This window comes from Megalopta genalis, chromosome 7, assembly GCF_051020955.1.
Source record: "Megalopta genalis isolate 19385.01 chromosome 7, iyMegGena1_principal, whole genome shotgun sequence".
Lineage (NCBI taxonomy): Eukaryota > Metazoa > Arthropoda > Insecta > Hymenoptera > Halictidae > Megalopta > Megalopta genalis.
Window position 1 is genome coordinate 3371788 of NC_135019.1, and position 23301 is coordinate 3395088.

General features: G+C 40.0%; 5 protein-coding genes across 13 annotated transcripts in view; 2 read left to right on the forward strand and 3 right to left on the reverse strand.

The window, feature by feature from the left end:
- The window catches only part of nolo (ADAMTS-like no long nerve cord), a 628447-nt gene extending 619305 nt beyond the window's left edge, over nt 1-9142 (forward strand). For both annotated transcript variants that reach the window (XM_076523533.1, XM_076523534.1), the window contains one exon: nt 961-9142. In XM_076523533.1, the coding sequence (XP_076379648.1) occupies nt 961-1103 (143 nt within the window). In that variant the 3' untranslated portion in view covers nt 1104-9142. The remainder of the gene's footprint in view (nt 1-960) is intronic.
- Nucleotides 9143-9148: 6 nt separating this feature from the next.
- On the reverse strand, nt 9149-10229 carry LOC143259829 (uncharacterized). The gene is made up of 2 exons (XM_076523525.1): nt 10157-10229; nt 9149-10047 (listed from the first exon to the last, which is right to left on the reverse strand). Exons 1-2 carry the CDS (start codon nt 10227-10229, stop codon nt 9326-9328), a joined length of 795 nt encoding a protein of 264 aa, XP_076379640.1. The 3' UTR covers nt 9149-9325.
- LOC117229214 (hydroxylysine kinase) lies at nt 10069-14164 on the reverse strand. 6 transcript variants are annotated; one of them, XM_076523547.1, is made up of 7 exons: nt 14028-14164; nt 13085-13313; nt 12817-12884; nt 12572-12716; nt 12394-12453; nt 12253-12309; nt 10069-11511 (listed from the first exon to the last, which is right to left on the reverse strand). In XM_076523547.1, the coding sequence occupies exon 7, from the start codon at nt 11508-11510 to the stop codon at nt 10428-10430; it is 1083 nt and encodes a 360-aa protein (XP_076379662.1). In that variant the 5' UTR covers nt 11511; nt 12253-12309; nt 12394-12453; nt 12572-12716; nt 12817-12884; nt 13085-13313; nt 14028-14164; the 3' UTR covers nt 10069-10427. The 6 variants fall into 6 exon arrangements, with proteins under 6 accessions (XP_076379662.1, XP_033341416.2, XP_076379661.1 ...); XM_033485525.2 differs by lacking the exon at nt 12253-12309; XM_076523546.1 differs by having other exon boundaries at nt 12394-12716.
- A 34-nt stretch (nt 14165-14198) lies between these two features.
- On the forward strand, nt 14199-18499 carry Drp1 (dynamin related protein 1). 2 transcript variants are annotated; one of them, XM_033485508.2, is made up of 8 exons: nt 14199-14560; nt 14898-15462; nt 15531-15778; nt 15851-16558; nt 16752-16869; nt 16963-17079; nt 17166-17377; nt 17644-18499. In XM_033485508.2, the coding sequence occupies exons 1-8, from the start codon at nt 14459-14461 to the stop codon at nt 17698-17700; spliced, it is 2127 nt and encodes a 708-aa protein (XP_033341399.2). In that variant the 5' UTR covers nt 14199-14458; the 3' UTR covers nt 17701-18499. The 2 variants fall into 2 exon arrangements, with proteins under 2 accessions (XP_033341399.2, XP_033341398.2); XM_033485507.2 differs by having other exon boundaries at nt 14200-14560; nt 16752-17079.
- On the reverse strand, nt 17808-23235 carry LOC117229208 (protein-lysine N-methyltransferase SMYD4). 2 transcript variants are annotated; one of them, XM_033485510.2, is made up of 4 exons: nt 22977-23235; nt 20692-21523; nt 19017-19677; nt 17808-18921 (listed from the first exon to the last, which is right to left on the reverse strand). In XM_033485510.2, the coding sequence occupies exons 2-4, from the start codon at nt 21415-21417 to the stop codon at nt 18383-18385; spliced, it is 1926 nt and encodes a 641-aa protein (XP_033341401.2). In that variant the 5' UTR covers nt 21418-21523; nt 22977-23235; the 3' UTR covers nt 17808-18382. The 2 variants fall into 2 exon arrangements, with proteins under 2 accessions (XP_033341401.2, XP_033341400.2); XM_033485509.2 differs by lacking the exon at nt 22977-23235 and adding an exon at nt 22634-22752.
- Nucleotides 23236-23301: the final 66 nt, after the last annotated feature.

Below are 23301 nucleotides of genomic sequence, written 5' to 3' on the forward strand. Positions count from 1 at the left end.
CGGTTCTATTCGGCAATTCGATACAACTACAGTCAATTCTCTCTAATTGTACAGCTCAGATTTCTCCCTAATTCGCGCTCATTTTTATATCGATTTCATTATCGGACGATATTTTTTACCGATTTTTATAGATTTTATAATATATCTTTCTGTGTATTATATTTTTTTATCGAGAACATTTGTTTTTAAATCTTTTCTAAACACATTGTTTTCTACGGACCTTAAGGAAACGTGTGCGAAAATTGAAACGAATCGGTCTGAAACTAAATAATCGAATAACGACATTTATGGCTCTGAAAGCATTTCGCTAAATAATGTCATAGAAATACAATAAATTCTCCCCCTAATTGACGCTCGGATTGTGCGCAAAGGCACACTTTTTAAATTTTCGTTATAGGCTCAGATAGAAAAGTTAAAAAACGACAGTCTTTTATTTTATTTTGTCATTCTAAGCAATAGCAAAATTTAAAGAAAAAGCATTCTAGTTACAGTTCACTCTATATAGTTCTCATACTCTATACAGTAATATCTCTCTAATTGACGCTCAGATTGTCCACAAAAGTGGACGAATTGTCAACAACTATAAAAATGAGCTGCAAGACTGGAGTAATCGTATCTTCTCTTCTCAAATTGTCCATTCTTGTACGCAATCTGAGCGACAGTTAGGAAGACATTACTGTAGATCTATTTATAGTCTAGTAGACTGGCCCCTCTATCATCTAAAAAAAGATTCAAGTCGTTCAGTCCAATTCTAAAAAGAAGTTATCGCGTTTTAAAAACGTCCGAATATTAACGGAAGTCGCTGTATTTGTTTGCTAAATTCTTAAAGCCGGTACTATTCGCTGTTAGGACACCGTTCCATTGCGTTATCACTTTCCCCTGTATCGAAACACCCTCTCTCTCGCGAAGCGTCGATCGACTTATAGAACGCATTTGAAAACACATTCGAAATCGTTCCAGACGACTGCAAGGACCATCCCCAGCTGTGCACCAGGGAAAGATCGTTGACCTTGTGCAAGATGCGGCTGTACCGGCTCCAGTGCTGTCGGTCCTGTCAGCTGGAAGGGAGCCCGGAATCGGACAAGCCCGAGAAGAGTCGCTAGAAAATTATTGTTGTAAACGGAAGGGATAAACGTTAGGTCGAAATGTTGACGCGGTGTGAGACGAGCGTTATAAAGAGCATGGATCGAACGTGTCCGAGGATTCAAGTGTTCGCGGAGAGAACGCGATGGTTGGCGGGAGGGGTTGAAACCGAGTCGAATCAGACCGCCCCCCTTCCCCACACCCTATCTTGCGTTCCCAATCTTCGAACACGTTCGTCGGACACTTTCACGATATGCGCGAGTTATTCGAGAATTCGACCAAATTACTCCCGCGCTGCTAATTGTCCCCTCCCCCCCCCCCTCCCGCTCCCCCGCCCCGAGAAAACCACCACTACTACCCCTCGCACACGAAGCGTATTCAGCGCGCACCGGATTCTTTCCCGGGCCCCAATAAGAATATGATTCCTAATTGTGTGCTAATTAAAGCTATAATTTCCGAACGTGTGTAACGCGTTAGTCTGGCACCGATCCTAATTGCGCACGCTCACGCCGCCCCTCGAGGCGGGGGAGGGACCAGAGGGAGTCCTGGCATTCGTCCAAAAGAGAGAGAGAGAGAGAGAGACCGAGAGACCGAGAGGGAGAGAAAGAGAGAGAGAGAGAGAGAGAGAAAGAGATTGAGAAAAGAGAGATACAAAGTTGAGAGATTATATTGTTGAAGTTCGACGAGAACGGATATAGTAGAAAGCGTAATTGTACGGTGAAAAGACGAGCTTCTGAAGGCTATTCAAGTGTTAGAGACGAGACTATTGACGGGGTGCTGGGGCGAACGGAACATACACGTACACGTACACACTCACACACACACACACACACACACACACACACACACACATAGAGTAAATGCGGTAATATGGAACATCGTAAAATCTCGATGAAAAAGTAACGAGCTCTAGAGGCAATTATTATTGTTATATATGTATAGTAAATTCTCCCTAATTGACGCTCAGTTTGTAAAGAAAATTGGACAATTTAAGAGGAGAAAATACGATTATGTATTTATAGTTACAGATCGCCGACCACTATAAAAACGAGAGCCGCGAGGCTCGAGTAATCGTATCCACTCTTCCCAAATCGTCCATTTTTGTGCGCAATCTGAGCGTCAATTAGGGAGAATTTATTGTATTAGGTCTACCGGAAAGTTCTGTCCGTTTTTGAATTGAAATATAACACAATTTTCATACAGTTAATAATATTTATTGTAGAATATACTTTCCATCGTTACTTATGACTTCTTGCCAGCGCGATGGCAACTTGTAAATGCCATTTTTAAAAAATGATTTATTTTTAGAGGCGAAGAACTCAACTGGTGCTTGGTTGACATCAGCTTCAGTTTTGAATTTTTTTCCTGTAAACAGTTTTGCAAAGAAAGAAACAAGTGATAATCGGAGGGTGCCAGGTCTGGGGAGTATGGTGGATGCGACAGAATTTCCCAGCCTAGCTCTGCGATTTTCTGACGAGTCACCGAAGCAGCATGTGGTCTGGCATTATCATCGGTAGCCATGTTTTCACGATCGCGTCTCGCTTAACAATGACATGAGACATCTTTGTTTCAGTTTATTTAGGAGAGTACATGCATGTAAATGCAATGATAAAGGGAGATAGTCATATATGTCTCAAATCAACATGTGCATACGGATTGAAACTTGAAGTGACACTATCGGACAGAACTTTCCGGTAGACCTAATATATCAGTTTCCCAGAAGCAACAGATATTTGCATCTTCTATCGACTGCGAAATGTTTCTATTTTTGTCGACGTGGAAAATGTTTCGAAAAAGTAAATCGAACAGTTCGCTCGCTCAAAGTTAAATTACGTGGTATTACTTCCGCACGTTTCGTCGTGAAATACGTATGTTTGTTCTTGGCTATACAGAAATAATTGTTCTCGTCGATTGGAACTTGTCACTTGTCGCTTTTGAAATAGATTAAAGATTGCTTTCAGATGATAACGATAACGATGATGCGAAATATTTGAGTTCGCTGCGATAAATTGCGAATACTTGCACATGTATTCGTGTGCAGCGCAAGAGACATGGACGGCTACGGTAAATTTTTATCAAAAGGAAATATATTTTCGCATTTCTATCATTTGTTTAATATATATATTAAATATATATATTATTATATAATATTATTTTATATATATATATATAATATTATAATAATAATATATATAATATATTTATATATAAATTATAATATAATATATAATATATATATATATTATATATTATATTATAATATTATATTATAATTTATATATAAATATATTAAATATATATATGTATCCATTTTTTATAGAAAGCGAAATTGTTCCATCCTCTCGACGGATTTTCTTTCGTTTTCCACGTTAATCCAACCAACTTTTCGACTAATTTTTCGTTTCTCTCGGCCTCTTGGCAAGAATTTCGAAATTACACCAAGTCGTAAAATTCCGTGCGTCGCGTCTCGCGAAATAATGAAAACAGATTCCGCCGTGTCTGGCGCGCTTTCTGAAACCAGGTGTTCCATATTACCGACAGCTACGGTTCATCCGAATACGTATATGTCGCGGTAAAAAAAAAAAAGGTCAGCACAAACGAAATATAACTCCATTCTTCGAGGCTTTATTTTTTTACATGTACTCTCTTCGACAACGCACCGATCGTCTTCGATCGCTCGGTCCGGATCCGGGAACGCGTGCTGTAATTCATACTAATCGAAGACTGAGTTCAACGCGCCCATCGGGCATTAATGTACCGAGTGCCGGCGGAGATAAAGGCAACGTTCTCAGCGAAAGAGCGTTTCCGAATCGCTGTTCGAAGCTGGGAACAACAACCTGTTATACTGTTAGTCGAATCGAATTATCGTAAGATATTTTAATTGAACCATGGAATTCTCGTTAGGTCGCCCATGCGATTCGTGTCCCGATCTATCCGTATGCAATCATTGGAAGCGTCTTCGAGTCGCTTTACAAATCACGATCGGTTGAACACACACAGAGAAAATGCTAAACCTGTATGCGAAAATAAGCGACAGATGTCTAAGCATGTGATTCGCTAACATTGTCTTGTCAGGCCATCCTGTAAGTAAGTACATGGTGCGAATCTCCTTCCAGGTTCTAACAAATTAATATACAGAGTGTCCCAGGTTTTAATGTTCAGACTTTGCCAGCGTATTCTATGGCACGAAGTAAGAAAAAAATGTTATGTAAACATAGGTCATACAGAGCTTTATTAAGAAGTTATAACAAAAATTCAGAATAGGAATAGTAATCAACTTGCTGTTACTGCGAGCATTGGCTTGAATAGATCAGCGCATGCCGTGTGTTTATGTAAGCTGTGTTTATTAATACATTTCGAAATGTATTAATAACCGTTGTTGACGATACATGATTGACATCGATCGAAGATTTCTTTTTATTTTTTATTTTTTTTTTTAGTTGATTACCATTCCTATTCCGAATTTTTGTTATAACTTCTTAATAAAGCTCTATATGACCTATGTTTACATAACATTTTTTTCTTACTTTGTGCCATAGAACATACTGACAAAGTTCGATCATTAAAACCTGGGACACCCTGTAGAAAATGTAGAGTACCAAAACCATCTGTTCCCTGTTTAATATACGGTGTCCGACCAAAGTCTTTGTACGGAACAATGTAATTCGATTGTTCCACTTCAAGGTAACTTGTTAGTCGATACAGTGAAATTTAAAACATTGAAATATTACTTTAACACTTTCGCTGTACCATTGTCTTCACAGTTACAATGGTTAAAACTTTTTTGATTTTAAGCATTTCTTAGAAGGAGAAGATAATTTATATTATATTCCTTATTATTATTATTATTATTATTATCATAGTTATTATTAGTAGTAGTAGTATATTATTATATTGTATTATTATTATTATTATATTGTATTATTATTATTATTATTATTATTATTATTATTATTATTATTATTATTATTATTATTATTATCATTATTATATTTTTTTATTAATATGTAATATATTATATCATATTATATTTATATTATAATGTCGTGTCCCGACATTTACTTGAACTATTAAATATCGATAATGAGAGAATAGAATTAGATTCCAACTTGACAAAACAGAGTAATATTTATAATTAACAGACTATTGCTGGAAATCTTCGTCACGAGTCACACTCGTCATAGTACGGCGAGGTGTTAAAAGATCTGTAAAAATAATGTTATATAAACAGGCGATCGATGGCTGTTGTCACATTTCTGCACTCCAATTTCCAAAAATATGACGAATTTGTATTATTATTACGGAATGACCTGTAATAAAAGTACAGTAATTTCTCCCTAATTCGTGCTCGGATTGCGCACAAAAATGGACGATTCGGGAAGATTATTCGAGCCTTGCGGCTCGTTTTTATAGATGTTGGTAATAAACAACTATAAAAGGCTCGAATATTCGTGTTATATATATATACAGCAAATTCTCCTTAATTGACGCTTAGATTGTAAAGAAAATTGGACAATTTGAGAGGAGAAAATACGATTATGTATTTATAGTTACAGATCGTCGACAACTATAAAAACGAGAGCCGCGAGGCTCGAATAATCGTATACACTCTTCCCAAATTGTCCATTTTTATGTACGATCTGTGCGTCGATTAAGAAAGAATTTTCTATGTACAAGAAAAAATTACTGTGACATAATGTTTACTCCGTGAAAACTGCATCTTTTAAGTTTGCATCCACGCACATCGTGCACGAGAAAGTCGCGCAGTTACCGGCGCCTCAAGTTTCCTTGTTGTAAAACTAGTGATAGTCACAATAAAAATCAAAACTAAGAAATGTAAATCGTTAGGATAAGTAGCTTTTAAATGGAGGCACAGAAATCGTTTTTTCTTGAACGTTAAATTTCAAAGATTGCAATTCGTGGCAAAAAAGTAACACTTTTCGAGTATCGAGAAGAAACGCTAGAAAAACAATAGCTCTGAAGTGTGTTGAATAAAAATATTGATTTGTTTATACATAGAAAACACCGTTCGCTGAACAGCGAGATCGAGAACCAGCTTTTGATCGGTGCTGCGCGGCTTCCTCGTTATTTGACTGAAAAATGTACGGTTCGCGTAACGATTAAATATTATTGCTAACAATGGACTTTGCAACAAAAAAAAAATCGACACGAACTCGTGGGCAACCTAACCGGCATTCGAATCATCATCGGTGTGCAGCAAATTAAACAGCATCCGGACAGAACGCAGGACCGAAATTATACGCCGATCTTCCGGCACAAAGAACCACTTTTTTCCGTTCCCTCTCCCAAAACGAGTCTTCGCACATTCCGCCGCCGTTACCGTACAGGTTTGTTACTTTGTTACGTTTCCTCGAAGTATAATGTAATTTACTTATTATACGATCTATGTATGTAATCTGTATTTATTGCGACGTTACCTCTGATTTCAACGCTCCATTAGAAATTCGAATCGGCCGAACGACGGACGTTGAGTTGAACGAAAAAAGGCGAAAAAAAGAAAGAAGGGGGAAAGAAATATATGAGAAACGATAAGTGTTATCGAAGTTACTAAACGATATAAGTTATGGGAAAAACGAACAGCAAAAGAAGAAAAAAATGAAACGTGAATTATTACGCGCCTGCGAGCGCCTCGTCGGGCGCGCGTAAGCCGATAGAGTCTAAGCAATAAAATATATAGGTACTGTAATATACTATTTTGTTAATAACCTCTGGCGAAAATTCGTTAACATGACGTTCCATTGTTAATCGAGTACCGCTGAAAAGGGTTTGCGTGCCTCTGATTGAAAATCGACGGTGAATATTTAAGAAGCACCCCTCGCTGGATTCCGATCGCCTTGAAATACGGTGTCGAGATGATCGTTCCAGGCAATGCTTTCCTACGCGTTGTTATCGTTGAAACATCGTCATTTAAACGAACGAATAACTCTACGGTTCTGTAACGTTCCACGTTTAACCCCTTAACGCACAGATTTTTTTGTTAAACCGGCCAAAAAAAATCAATTTTGATGTACCGCGCTTTTGTTCCATGGAGGAAGGCTATATTTTATTCTTGAATAAATAAGTGTTATAGCTTACAATCCCATGTAAATGATAAATATCGATAAAACGATTTTTTTTCTTTGCTTCCACATTGTTACTTTCAATTTTCGATTATATTCGAGTGTGAAAAATTATAGCAGCATAAAATATAACGCCGCTCGAATTATCTCGAGTGTGCACAGTTTGGCCTGTTTAGCGCGATCGAATTAACACGAGCGTACAAGTTAAGGGGTTAAAAGAAGAAATGAAAACGCAAAGGTACAAGTGTTACGCTCTTTATTGTTATTTAGAGGTTTACTTGCTTCTCTGCGCGTCTCATCTTCGCCCTTAATCCCAAATTAATCTCAAATTAATCTCAATTGGATCCAGAAAAAGGAGACGAAAAGCTTTTATTCGGACCATCTGTTGCCTTCGAATTAGATCTAGCTGAGGTAAGTTAGATCTGGTCTTCAGGTGACACGATGATAATCGATATTTTGCAGTAAATATCTAGTAAACGTACTACAGTAAATTCTCCGCAATTTTTCTTCAGCTTAAAAAGGAAAATGGACGATTTGGAAAGCGAAGATACGATTATTGGAGCCTCGCGGCTCATCACTATAGTTGCCGATTGTCCGACAATTACGAAAACGAGGCGCGAGGCTCGAATAATCTCCGCTTCCCAAATTGTTCATTTTTGTTTACAAGCTGAAGGAAAATTAAGGAGAATTTACTGTACAAATTATTATATTTTAAATTATTAAATATATTTATTTATATAATTATATATATTTATATATAATTTAAATTATTAAATATATTTAAATTATATTTTAAATTATTACATTTTCAGTTGCATCAAATTTGCACAGGGCTGCTGAGGTCGATACAATTGATTATGCAAAACGTCAATGCACAGAACCTTTAAATAATTTCTGATAAATGACTAATTTGATATTTGTATAAATATTGAAGCAACCATTCTATTGCGAAACCGAGCGACGACGAAAGTTTCGAATTCAAACGAAAAAATGGGCGTACGAACTTAGCGACTAGATTTTTCTGATTCCGATTATAATAATAAAACAGATGCTGAACAGAAAAGGATTGTTTCGGATCGCGTAATCTCGACGACGCGATACGAGGCGATTTGAAATCGACGAGGCGTGCGAACTTTCAAATAATTACCATATTCGGCTGTCCATCGCAGTCGCGTTTCTTTCTACGGGGATCTGATTCTTGTTGAACGTTTCTTTGGCGACCGATAAGAATATTTGATATAAGCATACCACCACCACCACGTTCTATCATTTCTCTCGACGACAACGTCTCGGGGTTAACTTAACTCTCGGTTCCACGGACACACTGTGTAACAGATTTTCGCTATCAACGAATTTGCCTCAACACAGCTAGACAGTTTTGCCAAAACGAGCTGATATAAATGAAACGAGATATAAATAAATTAGTATATTATTGAAATCGAGATAAAGAACAAAAAAATATATATATATATATTACATAATATATATATTACAAGCTACGTAAAAAGTAAGATGAAAGCGCACGCGGCTAAGAGAAACAAAAGTAAAGCCAGAAAAAAAGAAGAAAAAAAAAGAAAGAGAGAGAGAGAACAAAACTTCGACACCCTTATAAAGCGCAGGTATGTGTGTAATAATACAGGATCGAGAATACATTGTCCTAACGATATATCCGCAAGCAAATTCTTGTACATTATCGATCTACCCATTCGACGGACGTTTTAGTCGGGTAAATGAAAATGTAATTGTTATTCGATCCAGCTGAATCGCGCGAAAAAAAAAACGTGTTTCTTTCATGTCGTCTGCCAGCAACCTACGCGTTCCCCCGCGAAATGATTTCCGATACCTGCATTTTTGTATATACCACGATCTAGTTATGTAAAGTGACTCCACACTATTATACGAAGAGCATTATTGTTCATTATATCTATGTAAATATGTAACTGCCTAAATACGAATAAACCAGAGGATATATCACTGCACAGTACTTTAATTAATCAATGAGATCTGTCTTTATTGCTCTTGTTTAATTGACAATCGTAATGGCGTGGTGACCGACAATGTCTCCTGTAACCAACGTGTGCCGATCCTTCGAGAATTTTTCGAAAAACTATTCTACCGAATAGTTTGACGAATTGTATATCTTCTTGCAACAACATGAACATCTAAACTCGTTTAAACGGTATTTGAAGCGAGCGGAACAGCGCGGAGAAAGTATGTGCCAAAAGCAGACCGCGCAACTTATTCAAATTTGCTGGAACTATTTTTTTGCTTTTTGCTTTTTGCTTTTTGCTTTTTGCTTTTTGCTTTTTGCTTTTTACTTTTTGCTTTTTGCTTTTTGCTTTTTGCATTTTGCTTTTTGCTTTTTGCTTTTTGCTTTTTGCTTTTTGCTTTTTGCTTTTTGCTTTTTGCTTTTTACTTTCGGCTTTTTGCTTTTTGCTTTCAGTTTTTTGCTTTTTGCTTTCGGTTTTTTGCTTTTTGCTTTCGGTTTTTTGCTTTTTGCTTTCGACTTTCGGCTTTTTGCTTTTTGCTTTTTGCTTTTTGCTTTTTGCTTTCGGCTTTTTGCTTTCTGCTTTTTGCTTTTTGCTTTTTGCTTTTTGCTTTCGGCTTTTTGCTTTCGGCTTTTTGCTTTTTACTTTCGGCTTTTTGCTTTTTGCTTTCAGTTTTTTGCTTTTTGCTTTCGGTTTTTTGCTTTTTGCTTTCGGTTTTTTGCTTTTTGCTTTCGACTTTCGGCTTTTTGCTTTTTGCTTTTTGCTTTCGGCTTTTTGCTTTTTGCTTTCGACTTTTTGCTCTTTGCTCTTTGCTCTTTGCTCTTTGCTCTTTGCTCTTTGCTCTTTGCTCTTTGCTCTTTTTTCTTTGTTCTTTACTTCTTGCTTCTTGCTTTTTGCTTATCGACGTTGATGCATCGAACATGAACCTCTCCAGCGCGAGCTGCAATTTCGTTATCGATTGATAAATAATTCCGACGCGATGAAGTATTGCCACTGGTTCTCAACCGTAATGTGACCGCAATTTATAATCGAAATAGAAATTCACATTGTGTCTCTTGCGGCGTTCTTTCTTAAGCATCTCTCAAAGACTAATGAAAATGTACGACGTTCCGATTCATACATGGGAATCGAAATCTACAAGAACCACGCGTTTGTCGGATGACGCGAAAGAGAATTCTTCGTTGGACAGATTAATTGACAACGGTTCCGTGCTCGCATCGACCTAAGCAATATAAACGGAACGAAACATTCTAATTCTAAACAGCCGATGAATCCTTCAATTCGTCAAGCCCCATCTACGAAGCACCTCCTCTTGACCAACGGGCCACAGGTTCTTCAGCAAGGCCCAGCCGGATTTCTGGGTGATCAACAAATAATCGTTCTGCGGATCGTGTAGATAGGAATAGGCTCCCATGACGAGGCTTTGGCATATCCTCGCACAGACGGTGACCTTTAAAATCTTCTTCTCCAGCTCTGTCAGCTTCCTGAAGTCCTGATAGCCTTCGATAACGTACTTTCCCATGGTCATGTCTCCGGCTTGCAGGATCATGTAACAAAGCGCGATGGCCAGCTCGAAGATCAAACAAGTCCTGTGCGAGTCGCCGAAATCGATTACCGCGGTGATGTCCTCGCCGTTCGAACTCATCACGATATTCTGCTCGTTCAGGTCACCGTGAATCACGCCCTGCTCCAGTTTGGAGATCACTCGGAGAACGTCCTTCTCGAATGCGTCGATCACCTGATATACCAAGTCCTTTTCAAGGTCGTCTTTCACGACGTAGGTGAACTGCCGCAATTTGGGCATCGAGGTCAGCATCCACAGCGTTTTATGGTCGTCGTACGCGGGGTGAGAAAATCCCTTCAGCACGCTGTCCAGTTTCCCTGTGAAACGTCCCACATTCCGAAACAGGTCGCTAGTGATTGGAACTCGATGCAACAGCGTGCCTGGACGATAAACGAGGAGCTTGACCGCGTAGCTCTCTACGGCGTCTTGAGCGGTCAACGTTTCAAGAGAGTAATACTCCCCGTTCATGTTTTTCACTGGCAGAGGGCAATTGATGCGCCGTTGATTCAAGTAGATCAACATTTCGTTCTGGGCGTCTATCACGCGACTGTTCTTCGAGTCCAGAGAGTTTATAATCTTCAACACGTAGCCGTCCTTGCTAACGCTGTCTATGTGAGGATTCTTATGAAGATTCTCGCAGATTATGTGGTAGTTCCTATCGTCGTAGGAGTTCAATACGGTTATACGAGTCACTTTCAGGCTGTAGAGCTTCTCCAACAGGTCCGAAACTATCTGTTCGCTTCCCGGGGGTTGTATCCGCTGGCCTGGTGTTAGGACTGCGTCGTTGTCCTCCATTCTAACAGTGGAAATATTTGTCGATTATTGTCGGGAATGATTTGGTTCGATTCGTTATGGTACTTTATGATTAATACTTCAAATGAATTTGCAACTGAAGAGATTGTTGGTGATCATTGTAAACACGCGTGTTCCTTCATTCTGAACACTTTATTTATTTATTTATTTCTCGTCACTTTTTTCTAAATACAAGTCCCCCCCAAAACTGATGTTACTGTCACTATTGAAAAATTTACAAGTAGCTCTAACTTGTTAATGTTTGACCTTTAGAAGACTATCTTAAAAATATAGTTCATCGAAAAACTGCAACGCGGCTGCAAAGATGTAATATAATTGAACGAGACATACAATTTCTTACTTTCATCAGTTCGACGCAAATTATTTGATTCCGTGAAAAGACAATATTTTGCTTCGAATATACGAGAACATGTAGTTGCATAAGCTACGAAGTGTATAAATATATAAGTATAGTATATAATATTAGTACATAGTACATAGTATATAAATTTCTCATCGCATCGAAAGAACTAAGTTTAAATTTTTAGGAAGAACGGAGATATAAGAACTTCCGGTTTCTCGAAAGATCGTCCAAAACCAACACGGTTCACTTGTTTCTTCACTTCGTTCTTTAAATAAAATATATCGTGTAGTTGCTTGAGCAACGGAATGTATAAATAAATACAAATACATTTGTAATTCAGCCAATGAATACAAGTTAAATATGACTAAGGGATGGACATACAGTCACTTCCGGTTCATTGAAAAATCGACCAGGATCGACAACTTCTCTTCATCTCATCTGTTACACAATTAAAACTTATATTTACCATCGTAAAGCCTCGTTTGTACGTTCGAATATAAACTTGTTAAAATGATCTCTTACCTGATCAAATTCTTTGCGCCACAATGTAATTAATGCAACAACAGGTTGACAAGTCTAGCTCTGCAAAATAAGATAAGAAATCGTACGAATTATAAACTTTCGAAAATTTTGCAAATTTTGTTGCAGTTTCGTCGAGCGTATTTTAATCGAAAAGTAACCCGAACAATTAACACGATACCGAAGTATGCGAGATGGCCACTGGACGAAGATCGAGGAGTGTACTGTAGTATGCTGTAGGTAATAAATGCCGTTAACACTCAATCAGCTCAACTGGTAGGGCGCAAATGCATGATGATTGATGCTTATCGTGAGCGAGCGGTAAGCTGAAAAGAATGAGCTTTCGTAGATGTTTACCGTTGTCGATCAAACGTAGTCTTATCTCAATGATAACGGTAACAAAACTGCTACTACCGTCATTATTACCTATGTATTATAAAGCTTCTGCAATTGTTACATTTTTTGCTGTGACTATATAATTATAATATCGGCATCTGAAATAAAAAGATAGGAATTATAATTTATTACCGTTTTAAGAATTTTATTATACGTATATTTAACGATTAATTTAATTAATATATACCTCTTTATAAACTATAATACGATTTATATCGTTAATACTAATTTTTAGTTATTTAATGTTACCCAGATTAATTTCACGACGTTAAAACGCTAGTTTTCATATGTTACATACCTGTGAAACGTCAACTATTATTATCACGCTTGCAGTCAAGAATTCGCATTATTTGAAATAAACCGCCATAAATGTTTCAACACATGTATCGATACGATTTGTTTACATTCGTATGTACGTACAATACATGGCCCGGGAATGACTGTGCAACCGAGCGAGGGGCTGAAGCAGGCGCGAAGGCAGGGGGTAAAATGTCGGCCATATTGTGAGGAGCAACTGGTACCGCCACCTATCGTCAAATTGTAAAACTATGCATTTGAATTTCAACGTGGACATAGATACATTCTAATACGCATTCTAATTTAGTATAATTGTTTCTTATTGTAGAAATATGATAACGCTACGAAACACAAGCGAATACACCACAAACGAAACAGCGTATCATACGTGAAGTAATGGCGGCGGTAGCGATAGTTGCAACGAAATTCGGCAACTCGTGGCAAAAATTTCATTAACATAATTCGTTAATTTAATCGATATTACAAATTGTCGATAAAAGAGAAAATTTCAATTAGACACATCTACCACAACCATCTCTAACGTTTACCGTCAAATGGCTAAAAACAAAACCTTCTTCTCGCTGGTTTCCAATACAGTGCACCAATTAATACACATACATGTATGAGCATCAGTGTACGTATCACATATGTACTCTATGAGTACAATGTACAATCTGAACAATGCGGTGATTGGCCTATATGCATTTACTTGCGTACAGTAATGAGACCTACTTCTGCACGCTTTTGTTACTCCCTAAGCTGGCGCGTATATCGCCATTTTACTGCGCATCCAATCCATAGTGAATCCTGTCTCAGCAATGAATCGTCAGCCAATCAGAGCAAAGAGAATTTCTGTATCGACCCTCGCTAACGGATCAAGCTACGGCCTGGAAGTGTGCAGTTGTAGGTCCCATTAGTGTATATTACATGGTTATGTTACATACATTGCATTTGCATATTACATATATATGTATATATACGATAGACAGCTTCTCTGTAGTATTGTTAGCGATATTGTTAGATTTAACAACTCAACATTTAGCGACATTGTATAGACAATTCGCATGGCAATGAATGTTGCTCGTTCTCGTTGAATTATGTCATGCGCACGCGTGCGAACTATGGAGGAGCAAAACGGTGGTTGAGAACTGCGGTTGTAGAATTGTTGCAGTGATTTTAAGGGAAATTTTACAACCATAGAAATCACTACGGAAGCCAATAACATTCGAAAACGAACAAAGTTTATTGCGGCAACTGTTTAGTGCCATTAATAACGCATGTAATCACAGGTGTAATTATAGCGACAGTCGTTTTACACCGGCTTGAACCGCGTAACTGTCTTTCGATCGATTTACCTCACACTTATTTCTTTACAATGGAAGCTTTGATACCCGTAATAAACAAATTGCAAGATGTATTTAATACTGTCGGAGCAGATGCTATACAACTACCACAAATTGTCGTACTTGGCACACAGGTCAGTTTATATTTTTAAATTAATAATAACATGAAAATTCATGTGATCCATTGCAATTAAGATCTGAATTTAAATTTTTTTTCTTCTGTAGATGAAATCACGTAGTTGAACAGACTGATAACTTGTACTGTTCCGTTCAACAAATTTCCTTTTGCACTGTTTATAGCTTTTTCATTGTCTAATATAAAATGTTTGCTTGTTCTGTTTTAAAATCGAGTTAGTATTGTTGATAAGGCAATTTACAAAGTTGTTCGATATTAACAATGTGCTGAGCTAAAATTTGTTTTACACAATACTTCGAGCTTCTACAGGATACAAGCGCTAACTTTTATTTTAGAGTTCTGGTAAATCATCGGTAATTGAAAGTCTGGTTGGTCGATCCTTTCTACCAAGAGGTACTGGAATTGTTACCCGACGTCCACTGATACTACAACTCGTCTATACTCCTAAAGACGATCGTGAACATCGAAGCGCAGAAAATGGAACGCTTGATTTGGATGAATGGGGAACCTTTCTGCATATCAAAAATAGGATTTATACAGACTTCATGGATATACGTACAGAAATTGAATCTGAAACAGATCGTATGGCTGGCTCCAACAAAGGGATTTGTCCAGAACCAATTAATTTGAAGATTTATTCGAAGTCTGTTGTTAATTTGACGCTTATAGATCTCCCTGGGATCACAAAGGTACCAGTCGGTGACCAACCCGAAGATATTGAAACTCAAATATCTCAGCTTGTATTGTCATACATATGTAATCCTAATTCCATTATATTGGCTGTGGTCACTGCCAATACTGACATGGCTACCAGCGAAAGTTTAAAACTCAGTAAAGACGTGGATCCAGACGGAAGACGTACTTTAGCAGTTGTGACTAAATTAGATCTTATGGACGCTGGTAATCATCGGAAGTTCTCATTTTGTCGTAACAAACTTAGATATTTATTATATTGAACATCGTTTTAGGTACGGACGCTATCGATATATTATGCGGCAGAGTAATTCCTGTAAAATTAGGGATCATTGGAGTAGTGAATCGTTCTCAGCAGGATATAATAAACAATAAAAATATTCAGGAAGCATTAAAAGACGAAGCCACATTTTTACAACGCAAGTATCCCACTTTGGCCAATAGAAACGGAACCGCTTATCTAGCTAAAACGTTAAATCGTCTGCTTATGCAACACATACGAGACTGTCTTCCGGAATTAAAGGTAACATCAATCATTAAAAATATTAAAATGAATAAAATCTAATAGAATTTTATTTGCATATCTTTCAAATAGATGAGAGTAAACGTGATGGTTTCACAATTTCAAAGCCTGTTGAATTCGTACGGAGAGGACATTGGCGACAAGAGTCAAACGTTACTACAAATTATTACCAAATTCGCGAGCAGTTATTGCTCGACGATAGACGGAACAGCTAAAAACATCGAAACAACGGCGTTGTACGGTGGTGCTCGAATATGTTATATTTTCCACGAATTATTTGGCAAAACACTCGATTCCATTCATCCATTATCAGGCCTCACCAAAGGAGATATTTTGACTGCCATTCGTAATGCGACCGGTCCACGACCAGCTCTGTTCGTGCCAGAAGTGTCGTTCGAGTTGTTGGTGAAACGGCAAATCCGAAGGCTCGAGGATCCTTCTTTGCGGTGCGTGGAACTGATTCATGAGGAGATGCAAAGTATTATACAACACTGTGGTACCGAAGTACAGCAGGAGATGTTACGCTTCCCAAAGTTGCACGAACGAATCGCCGACGTTGTCACACAATTGTTGCGCCGACGACTACCAACTACGAATCACATGGTAGAAAATCTGGTTGCCATAGAATTAGCTTACATAAATACGAAGCATCCGGATTTTCATAAAGATGCCGTTCTCGCGTCGTCTATACTGCAAAACGCTGATGGAGACCTAGTGAAACACAATAAGAGACACCTTTCCGCCTCGAGTACATCGAGTCCTATAATTCCGAACGATACCGTAAGTGATTGTTGATTAATCGAAGTAGTTTTTCAATGAGTAAGTTTTTCATCGTTACACTTTTGCATGGAATAAAATCGATCGTTTGTCATTTAATTGGAAAGAACGTAAGGAACATAATGTTTCAAACGTAACCATGCATTAGCTCGTCGAGTGTGATATGTAACTAATACTTCTAACGTGTATCTAACAGAGTGTGCAGAACATAAAGACAGCGAATAGTCAAGAAGACGTGACATCGTTTCCCGAACAGAACAAGGACCAACAGGGACATCCGAATCATTGGTTGCTAAGCAATTGGCTACCGCAAGGTAAGGCTGACTCGGCTAACTCGATCGACAACTCGCCCGTAAGAAATCGAGAAAGCAGCGGTTCTCCTCATCAAAATTCTACTTCGAATCCAGCGATCGAAGTGCAGAAACCATCTCCTCAGCAGAAAGCGGTGAATTTACTTCCGGAGGTGCCGACGCAAACATACCGGCAACTTAGCAAACGGGAGCAACGAGACTGTGATGTTATCGGTGAGATAAAGAAAGAAGAGTCTTTATATGGTTTAACGTTCCATTGGTTGATTTTCAATAATGAAGTAAACGTTATCGCTTTGCAGAGAGACTAATAAAATCGTACTTTTATATCGTAAGAAAGTCTATACAGGACAGCGTGCCGAAGGCTATCATGCACTTCCTAGTCAACTATGTAAAAGATAATTTACAAAGCGAGCTCGTGACTCATTTGTACAAATCCGATCAGGCTGAGATGTTATTGAACGAGAGCGATCACGTCGCTGTTAAACGCAAGGAAACGGCAGACATGCTGAAGGTATATTCTATCGATTAACCAATCCCTGTAACACCACTCGTCTCTCTATCTCCACCATCTCGTGGAGCAATTGACTGATCGCGCGATGAGACAAATCGCGACGAATCAACAAAGACCTAGATAAGATAATTTTCTCTGTTCTCGAACATTTCGTTGACTCTCCAGAGAAGCGTAACGTTACGGGGGAGGGGGGTATATTACGATAGTAAAGTACGAACATTTCAAAAGTTCTTCGTATGCTCATGTAGTTTTTTGTTCTTTTGCAGGCACTAACTCAAGCCAGTCACATTATTAGTGAAATTCGAGAGACGCATATGTGGTAACGGAGAACTTTTACACCGTATACGCACCATCAATTTATAGTTTATTATAGACATTTTGTTTGGGGCGTTTTTAGTTGACAAATCGACGAGTGAAGGTTACACGTGTGTCGATCCACTACTGTATATAATTTTTATTTTCTTTTTTGTACATGCAGTGTCTACGCGTTCTCTTTTGATTTCGCATTGTCAGCGTAAAAAAAAAAAAACGTACAACATCGTAACAACAAACGCGTGCATTTATAGTAATTGTTAACGCGACAAAATATACCAAGCAACAGGAAAGTGAAAAATGTTGCCGTTAATGGTGCTCACGTCACAACTCTACGCTCTCGTCTTCGTGTGAAATACTTAACGCTTGCGCGATCAATTTATACAGAAAAGGGTATCAACTTCCTCGCGACGAACGAAGAGGATCGTGAAACGCGAGAACCAACTGGAATGTCGTCGTGACTGTAGGACAGTCTATAATTGTTTTGTAATATTTTGCACTGCTCGTAGGGTTCAACTAAAAAAGATGGTGTCTAATACAAATGAGATGTCGTAAAAATTCTGTTCGTTTCTTAAACACTTTGTGATATAAATCCCAAACTTATGTACCGGCATACAATATTATTATTATTATGTATATATACATATATACGAGCACGTGTATCCATATATACATATGATTGTTGACTTATTGTTATTGGGAGGTACAGCCAAACCGATTGTAACATTGAATGATACATTGTTGTGTTTTGATAGTTTCGATGTTGGGCGCGACAAAGAACTTTTCAATAAAGTGTATGTGCTCGAACAACTGGGCCAGAGCCTGTGCATAGTGGCCCTCGTACATGCTCGAGATCGCGTTCAATCGTTTGCCAACCGATTTCCGGAGTTGCGCGTGCAATTTCTTGCGATCTGGTTTCTCCTTGCATTTGCAACGTTGCCCGGACGACGACGCGTTCCGGCTGCCTTCTCCGTCCTTTCCGTTCCGTTCGTTCGAACTCAACGAAATTATACCGATCGCCGCCGAGCACGTGCCGCATTTGTAAGCGATCGTATCGGGTAACGGAAACTGCCAGTTTCCGGCGCACGCTTCGCATTCGCAGAGAAATCGGTACTTCTTGCTCAGCTGCTCGCGCCTTTGTAGCCTCGACTCGCTGAGGAAATGCGGCCCGTAGCAGTCTAGGATCTCGCTACCTTTGCCGATGAACCGCAACGTTCTCACCACGATCGTGCCTGCCGGACAACAGATAAAACGTTCATTTAATCGGCGCGATCAGCGAACAGATTACCATTTGTAACAGAGAAACAGCGCGGCTGGCGTTTCGCACCTGCTGGATACGAATGACGCACGACGTTCGGATAACAGCTGTGATTCACGAGGCTGACCGACGGATAAATCGCTCCGCCGATCTCTCTCGGCTCCCAAATGTGTGTCTCCTTGTCGTACACGTTCTCCACGATCTCGTAAGCGTTGCAGTTGATAGCCTGTAAATGGTGCAGCATTCCTACGGCCAGCCAGAGCAAGGCCTCCTCTAAACAGACAACGTCCATTTTACTCAAGACAAAGGCGAAGCACTTGGTCAAGAAGATCGCTTCGATGGCGCGAACCAGGTTCACGCCGGGCTCCATCGTCGCGCAATGCGTCTCCAAAGCTAGCACGGTGCGATAATCCTGGGATCGGTAAATCTCGCTTATTCCCAACCGGTCGCGTTCCTCGTTCTCTCCCGCGGCGTGACGTCTAATCGAGTCGTCGTTCAAAAACGGAATCTCGTCATCCCGTGCATCGTCGTCGTCGTTCCCGGTCCCTTTCGAGGACAAGGACCCTGCGATCGCCATCCTGTAAGCCAGTAATAAATGCGAGACCTGTTGTTGTTGTTGCTGTTGCATGTCCCCGGAACGATTTTCGTAAAAAGCATCTAGCAACAGACACTCGTACCGATGATACGTCTGCCACGCTTTACTCCGGCACGTTTCCGAACAGAAAGACACCTACAGCAAAAACCATAACGATCGGGTCAATTCCATGAAAAAAGTTGATCGCTCTCTGTCCACGGAATTAGCATAGCACTCGTCATCGATGTTCAAGCAATATATAAACGGCTATATTTATATAATTATATAATTTATATAATATTATATATTATAAATATATAATTTATATAATATTATATATTATATATTATAAATATATAAACGGCGATGCGATGAACTTTGCGAACAAAGAGGAAGAAGCTCGCGAAGCTGATCTGTGCGAGAACTGATTCCGTGGAAAGTGATCGATTCGGCCTGCAACGGATCAAAGCGGTCTCTCGTTTAACCTTTTAGGTACGGCTGAATTCTGCGCGAGGCTATTTCTCTGGACGGCAGAGTCTGATACTGTATATACAGGGTGTCCCAAAAATATCTCGCAATCCGAAAGTGGCGGGTTGCTCGGGCCATTTAAAGCAACTTTTTCCTTTACAAAAATTTTCTCCGAGGCACCGTTAACGAGTTATTAACGAAAAACAGTGACCAATGAGAAGCGAGCTCGGCTGGCGCGTGGCGATCGAGCCAATGAGCGGAACTGGGCTTCGCGCGCTGGTTGGCTGGGCCGCCTCGCGTCAGCCGTACTCGATTCTTATTGGTCACTGTTTTTCGTTAATAACTCGTTAACGGTGCCTCGGAGAACATTTTTGTAAAGGAAGAAGTTGCTCCAAATGATCCGAGGAACCCGCCATTTCCGGATTGCGAGACATTTTTGGGACACTCTGTAGACTGTTGTAAATCGATGTGAAGACAAAAGAAGTGTGAAACAATGCGTATGAAGGCGATTATTTGATTCAAACGATGAGCGAGTGAGCTACTAGAGCAAGCCACTATAGTGGCGCGTCGTCCAGAGAGACGACATCCGCGAAAGCCACTATAGTGGCGTGTCGTTCTGAAAGATGACATCCGCGAAAGCCGCTATAGTGGCGCGTCGTGCCTACAAGGTTGATCTCGCAACCCTTAAAGTTTTCTACGAACCGCTCGACAAGACCGACAGGGGATCTTTACGCTGCCAGCCGGTTTTAGGCTAACGTGGCAATGCAAGCAATTCGTATAAAACGCATGCTTGTTCGTAGCGGAGGCGAACGGCGGCTCCACGATCAGGATGCTCCCGGCCTTGATGTTTCTGGTGGCCACGAGACGTCGGCCTTTCTTCTCGTCGAATCCCAAGGCCACCGCGTCGGAGCAGTTTTGCAGAACAGCGTTCCGTTTCCCGTCGACGACGGATATCGTTGGAACGCGTTCCTCCTCCGATGGAAGGACGCTCTTGTCCGGGACACGTTTTTTCCTCGTGCTTGCGGAGGACGACCGCTTCAGCATCTTGGAGCACTCGCTCTCCAAATACATGCACGCTTCCCTACGCTCCGTGAAATCGGTCATGCTCTCGACGGTTCTATCGTAGAAGCTCGCAGGAAGCGCAAGCATGCACTCGCAGTATCTCAGGCAGCTCGCGAAAGCCCCCGAGTCGTAGCAACTCCGGGCACAATCGTGCAAAACCTCCAGGAACAATCTACTGGTCGTACTGGCCGTAAACAGTGTTTCGGCGAAGTCGCTGGCTCTATTTCCCTGTTCGCCGTTCGCAGCGGCCGGCGACCTGCGTGTCTTAGAGTAAACCTCGGCCGCCTTAACGTCGTCCTTACCCCTGTACGATTCGGCAACTTTTGTGTGCTTTATGCACGGTACGTCCATGAGGACCTTTATCATTCCTTCTCTGTCGCCGTTCGCCGACGACTCCTTGAAACGGGTCGCGAACGGCTCCGATGTTCCACCATCGTAAGCTACTTTGAAGAATTCGTGGAATTTCGTGCACCTGCGAACGATCATGATCATACGTGAGAAAAATCCGGGATGCCCACCGCCTACGACAATGCTATTAAATCTACATACAGGGTGTCCCAAGAATGTCTCGCAATCCGAAAGTGACGGGTTCCTCGGGTCATTTGAAGCAACTTTTTCCTTTACAAAAATTTTCTCCGAAGCACCGTTAACGAGTTATTAACGAAAAACAGTGACCAATGAGAGGCGAGCTCGACTGGCGCGAGGCGACCGAGCCAGTGGAGCGGAACTGGGCTTCGCGCGCTGGTTGACTGGGCCGCCTCGCGTCAGCCGTACTCGATTCTTATTGGTCGCTGTTTTTCGTTAATAACTCGTTAACGGTGCCTCGGAGAACATTTTTGTAAAGGAAGAAGTTGCTTCAAATGATCCGAGGAACCCGTCGTTTCCGGATTAAGAAACATTTTTGGGACACCCTGTATGTACATGTGTACGTATGTAGAAGTCGCAACGATGTTACGATCAACGAGACGCGAATACGAGCGGGACAATTTTTATTCGACACGATCCGATCAGATCAGTGCATTATAATACTGCATTATATATCAATAATAATATATATATATATTATATTATATTATATTATATATATATGATATACATATATTATATTATATCATATATATATATAATATATATCAATAATAATACATATCAATGCATTATAATAAATATCGATTTGTTAAGAACGGGCCGGACCTGCGACGCCGAATAACGTATCCGGGGATCTTTGGTGTTCAAACGAACGTCGCACATAACGTGCACGAAATCGTCGCTCTCGCGGTCGACAAATCTTAAATTAGGCCTCTAAATATACCAACGTAATTTAATCGAAGACTGAAATAGTTCGAGCAATTCCGATTCTGATCCCTCATTTTCACCGTTCTATGCACAACGAAGCACGAATAGCGCACGATATCTTGGGTCGTCGTCGGCGTCGGAACGACACACGACATGCGAACGAGAGACGCACAGTGCGTAAAAGTATTATACACAACGGGGATTTTCTGTTCTCTAAGTATCGCCGAGCTGGTTCCCCGGGATCGAATTCCACGAGAAGCTGCGGACGAACGCGGTTTTTGCTTACCCCTTTGCCGTGAACATTTTTTTTACGATCGAATCGAAACAGGAAACCGTAACGCGATCAGCGTCGCATTGACTAGCCGCGACCACCACTTTTATCCCAGGTACAAGACACGATACGAATGAGCTGTGACGATTTCTAAAATTAGATGTCAGCGATTCTACTTTGTTGCACCTTGCGCTTTATTTGAAATCGTGAAACCCTGGGGAAACAATTGACCGAAAGGGAACATCGGGAATACAACGAATCCCAAGCTAAATGTCTAATTTCCATCGATTCTTCGAACTTCTTAATCTTAACTTTAAGTTTAATTATACGATTCGAAGAAACGGCGTTTTATACGTACCAACGAGATAAACGTATTGTTTAAACGGTAAATAGAAAGGTTACGTTGACGAGCTTGTAAAGAATCGTCGAAGCAGAACAATCTCGGTAAATCGTTGTGAATCCTCTAATGGCTAATTTAACTGCTAATTAGTCGAGCGATTTAAGTAGCTTCGATCTACGCTCGATACGGTACTATGGCAGCTACTATTCTGCTATTAGACATCTTGCGTGCATAGCTGCGGAATGCGACGGATTCGGTTTATTTTACGATCGAATTAACTCGGTAATTCACAGAAATAAATATCGTTCGATGTTCGATGTTCGATGCATTTCAGAAAAAAGGA

Excerpts from the sequence above, each read along its gene's own strand:
- Drp1 (XM_033485507.2), top strand. The coding sequence starts at position 14,459 with ATGGAAGCTTTGATACCCGTAATAAACAAATTGCAAGATGTATTTAAT. Across the intron at positions 14,561-14,897 it reads TTGTCGTACTTGGCACACAG|AGTTCTGGTAAATCATCGGT; the intron begins GTCAGTTTATAT and ends CTTTTATTTTAG. Across the intron at positions 15,463-15,530 it reads ATTAGATCTTATGGACGCTG|GTACGGACGCTATCGATATA; the intron begins GTAATCATCGGA and ends ACATCGTTTTAG.
- LOC117229214 (XM_033485526.2), bottom strand. The coding sequence starts at position 11,510 with ATGGAGGACAACGACGCAGTCCTAACACCAGGCCAGCGGATACAACCC.
- LOC143259829 (XM_076523525.1), bottom strand. The coding sequence starts at position 10,229 with ATGCTTAAGAAAGAACGCCGCAAGAGACACAATGTGAATTTCTATTTC. Across the intron at positions 10,048-10,156 it reads TAAATTGCGGTCACATTACG|CAAAAAGCAAGAAGCAAGAA; the intron begins GTTGAGAACCAG and ends AACGTCGATAAG.
- LOC117229208 (XM_033485509.2), bottom strand. Across the intron at positions 19,678-20,691 it reads CCTGTCGGTCTTGTCGAGCG|GTGTCTTTCTGTTCGGAAAC; the intron begins GTTCGTAGAAAA and ends TTTTTGCTGTAG. Across the intron at positions 18,922-19,016 it reads GCGTCATTCGTATCCAGCAG|GCACGATCGTGGTGAGAACG; the intron begins GTGCGAAACGCC and ends GTTGTCCGGCAG.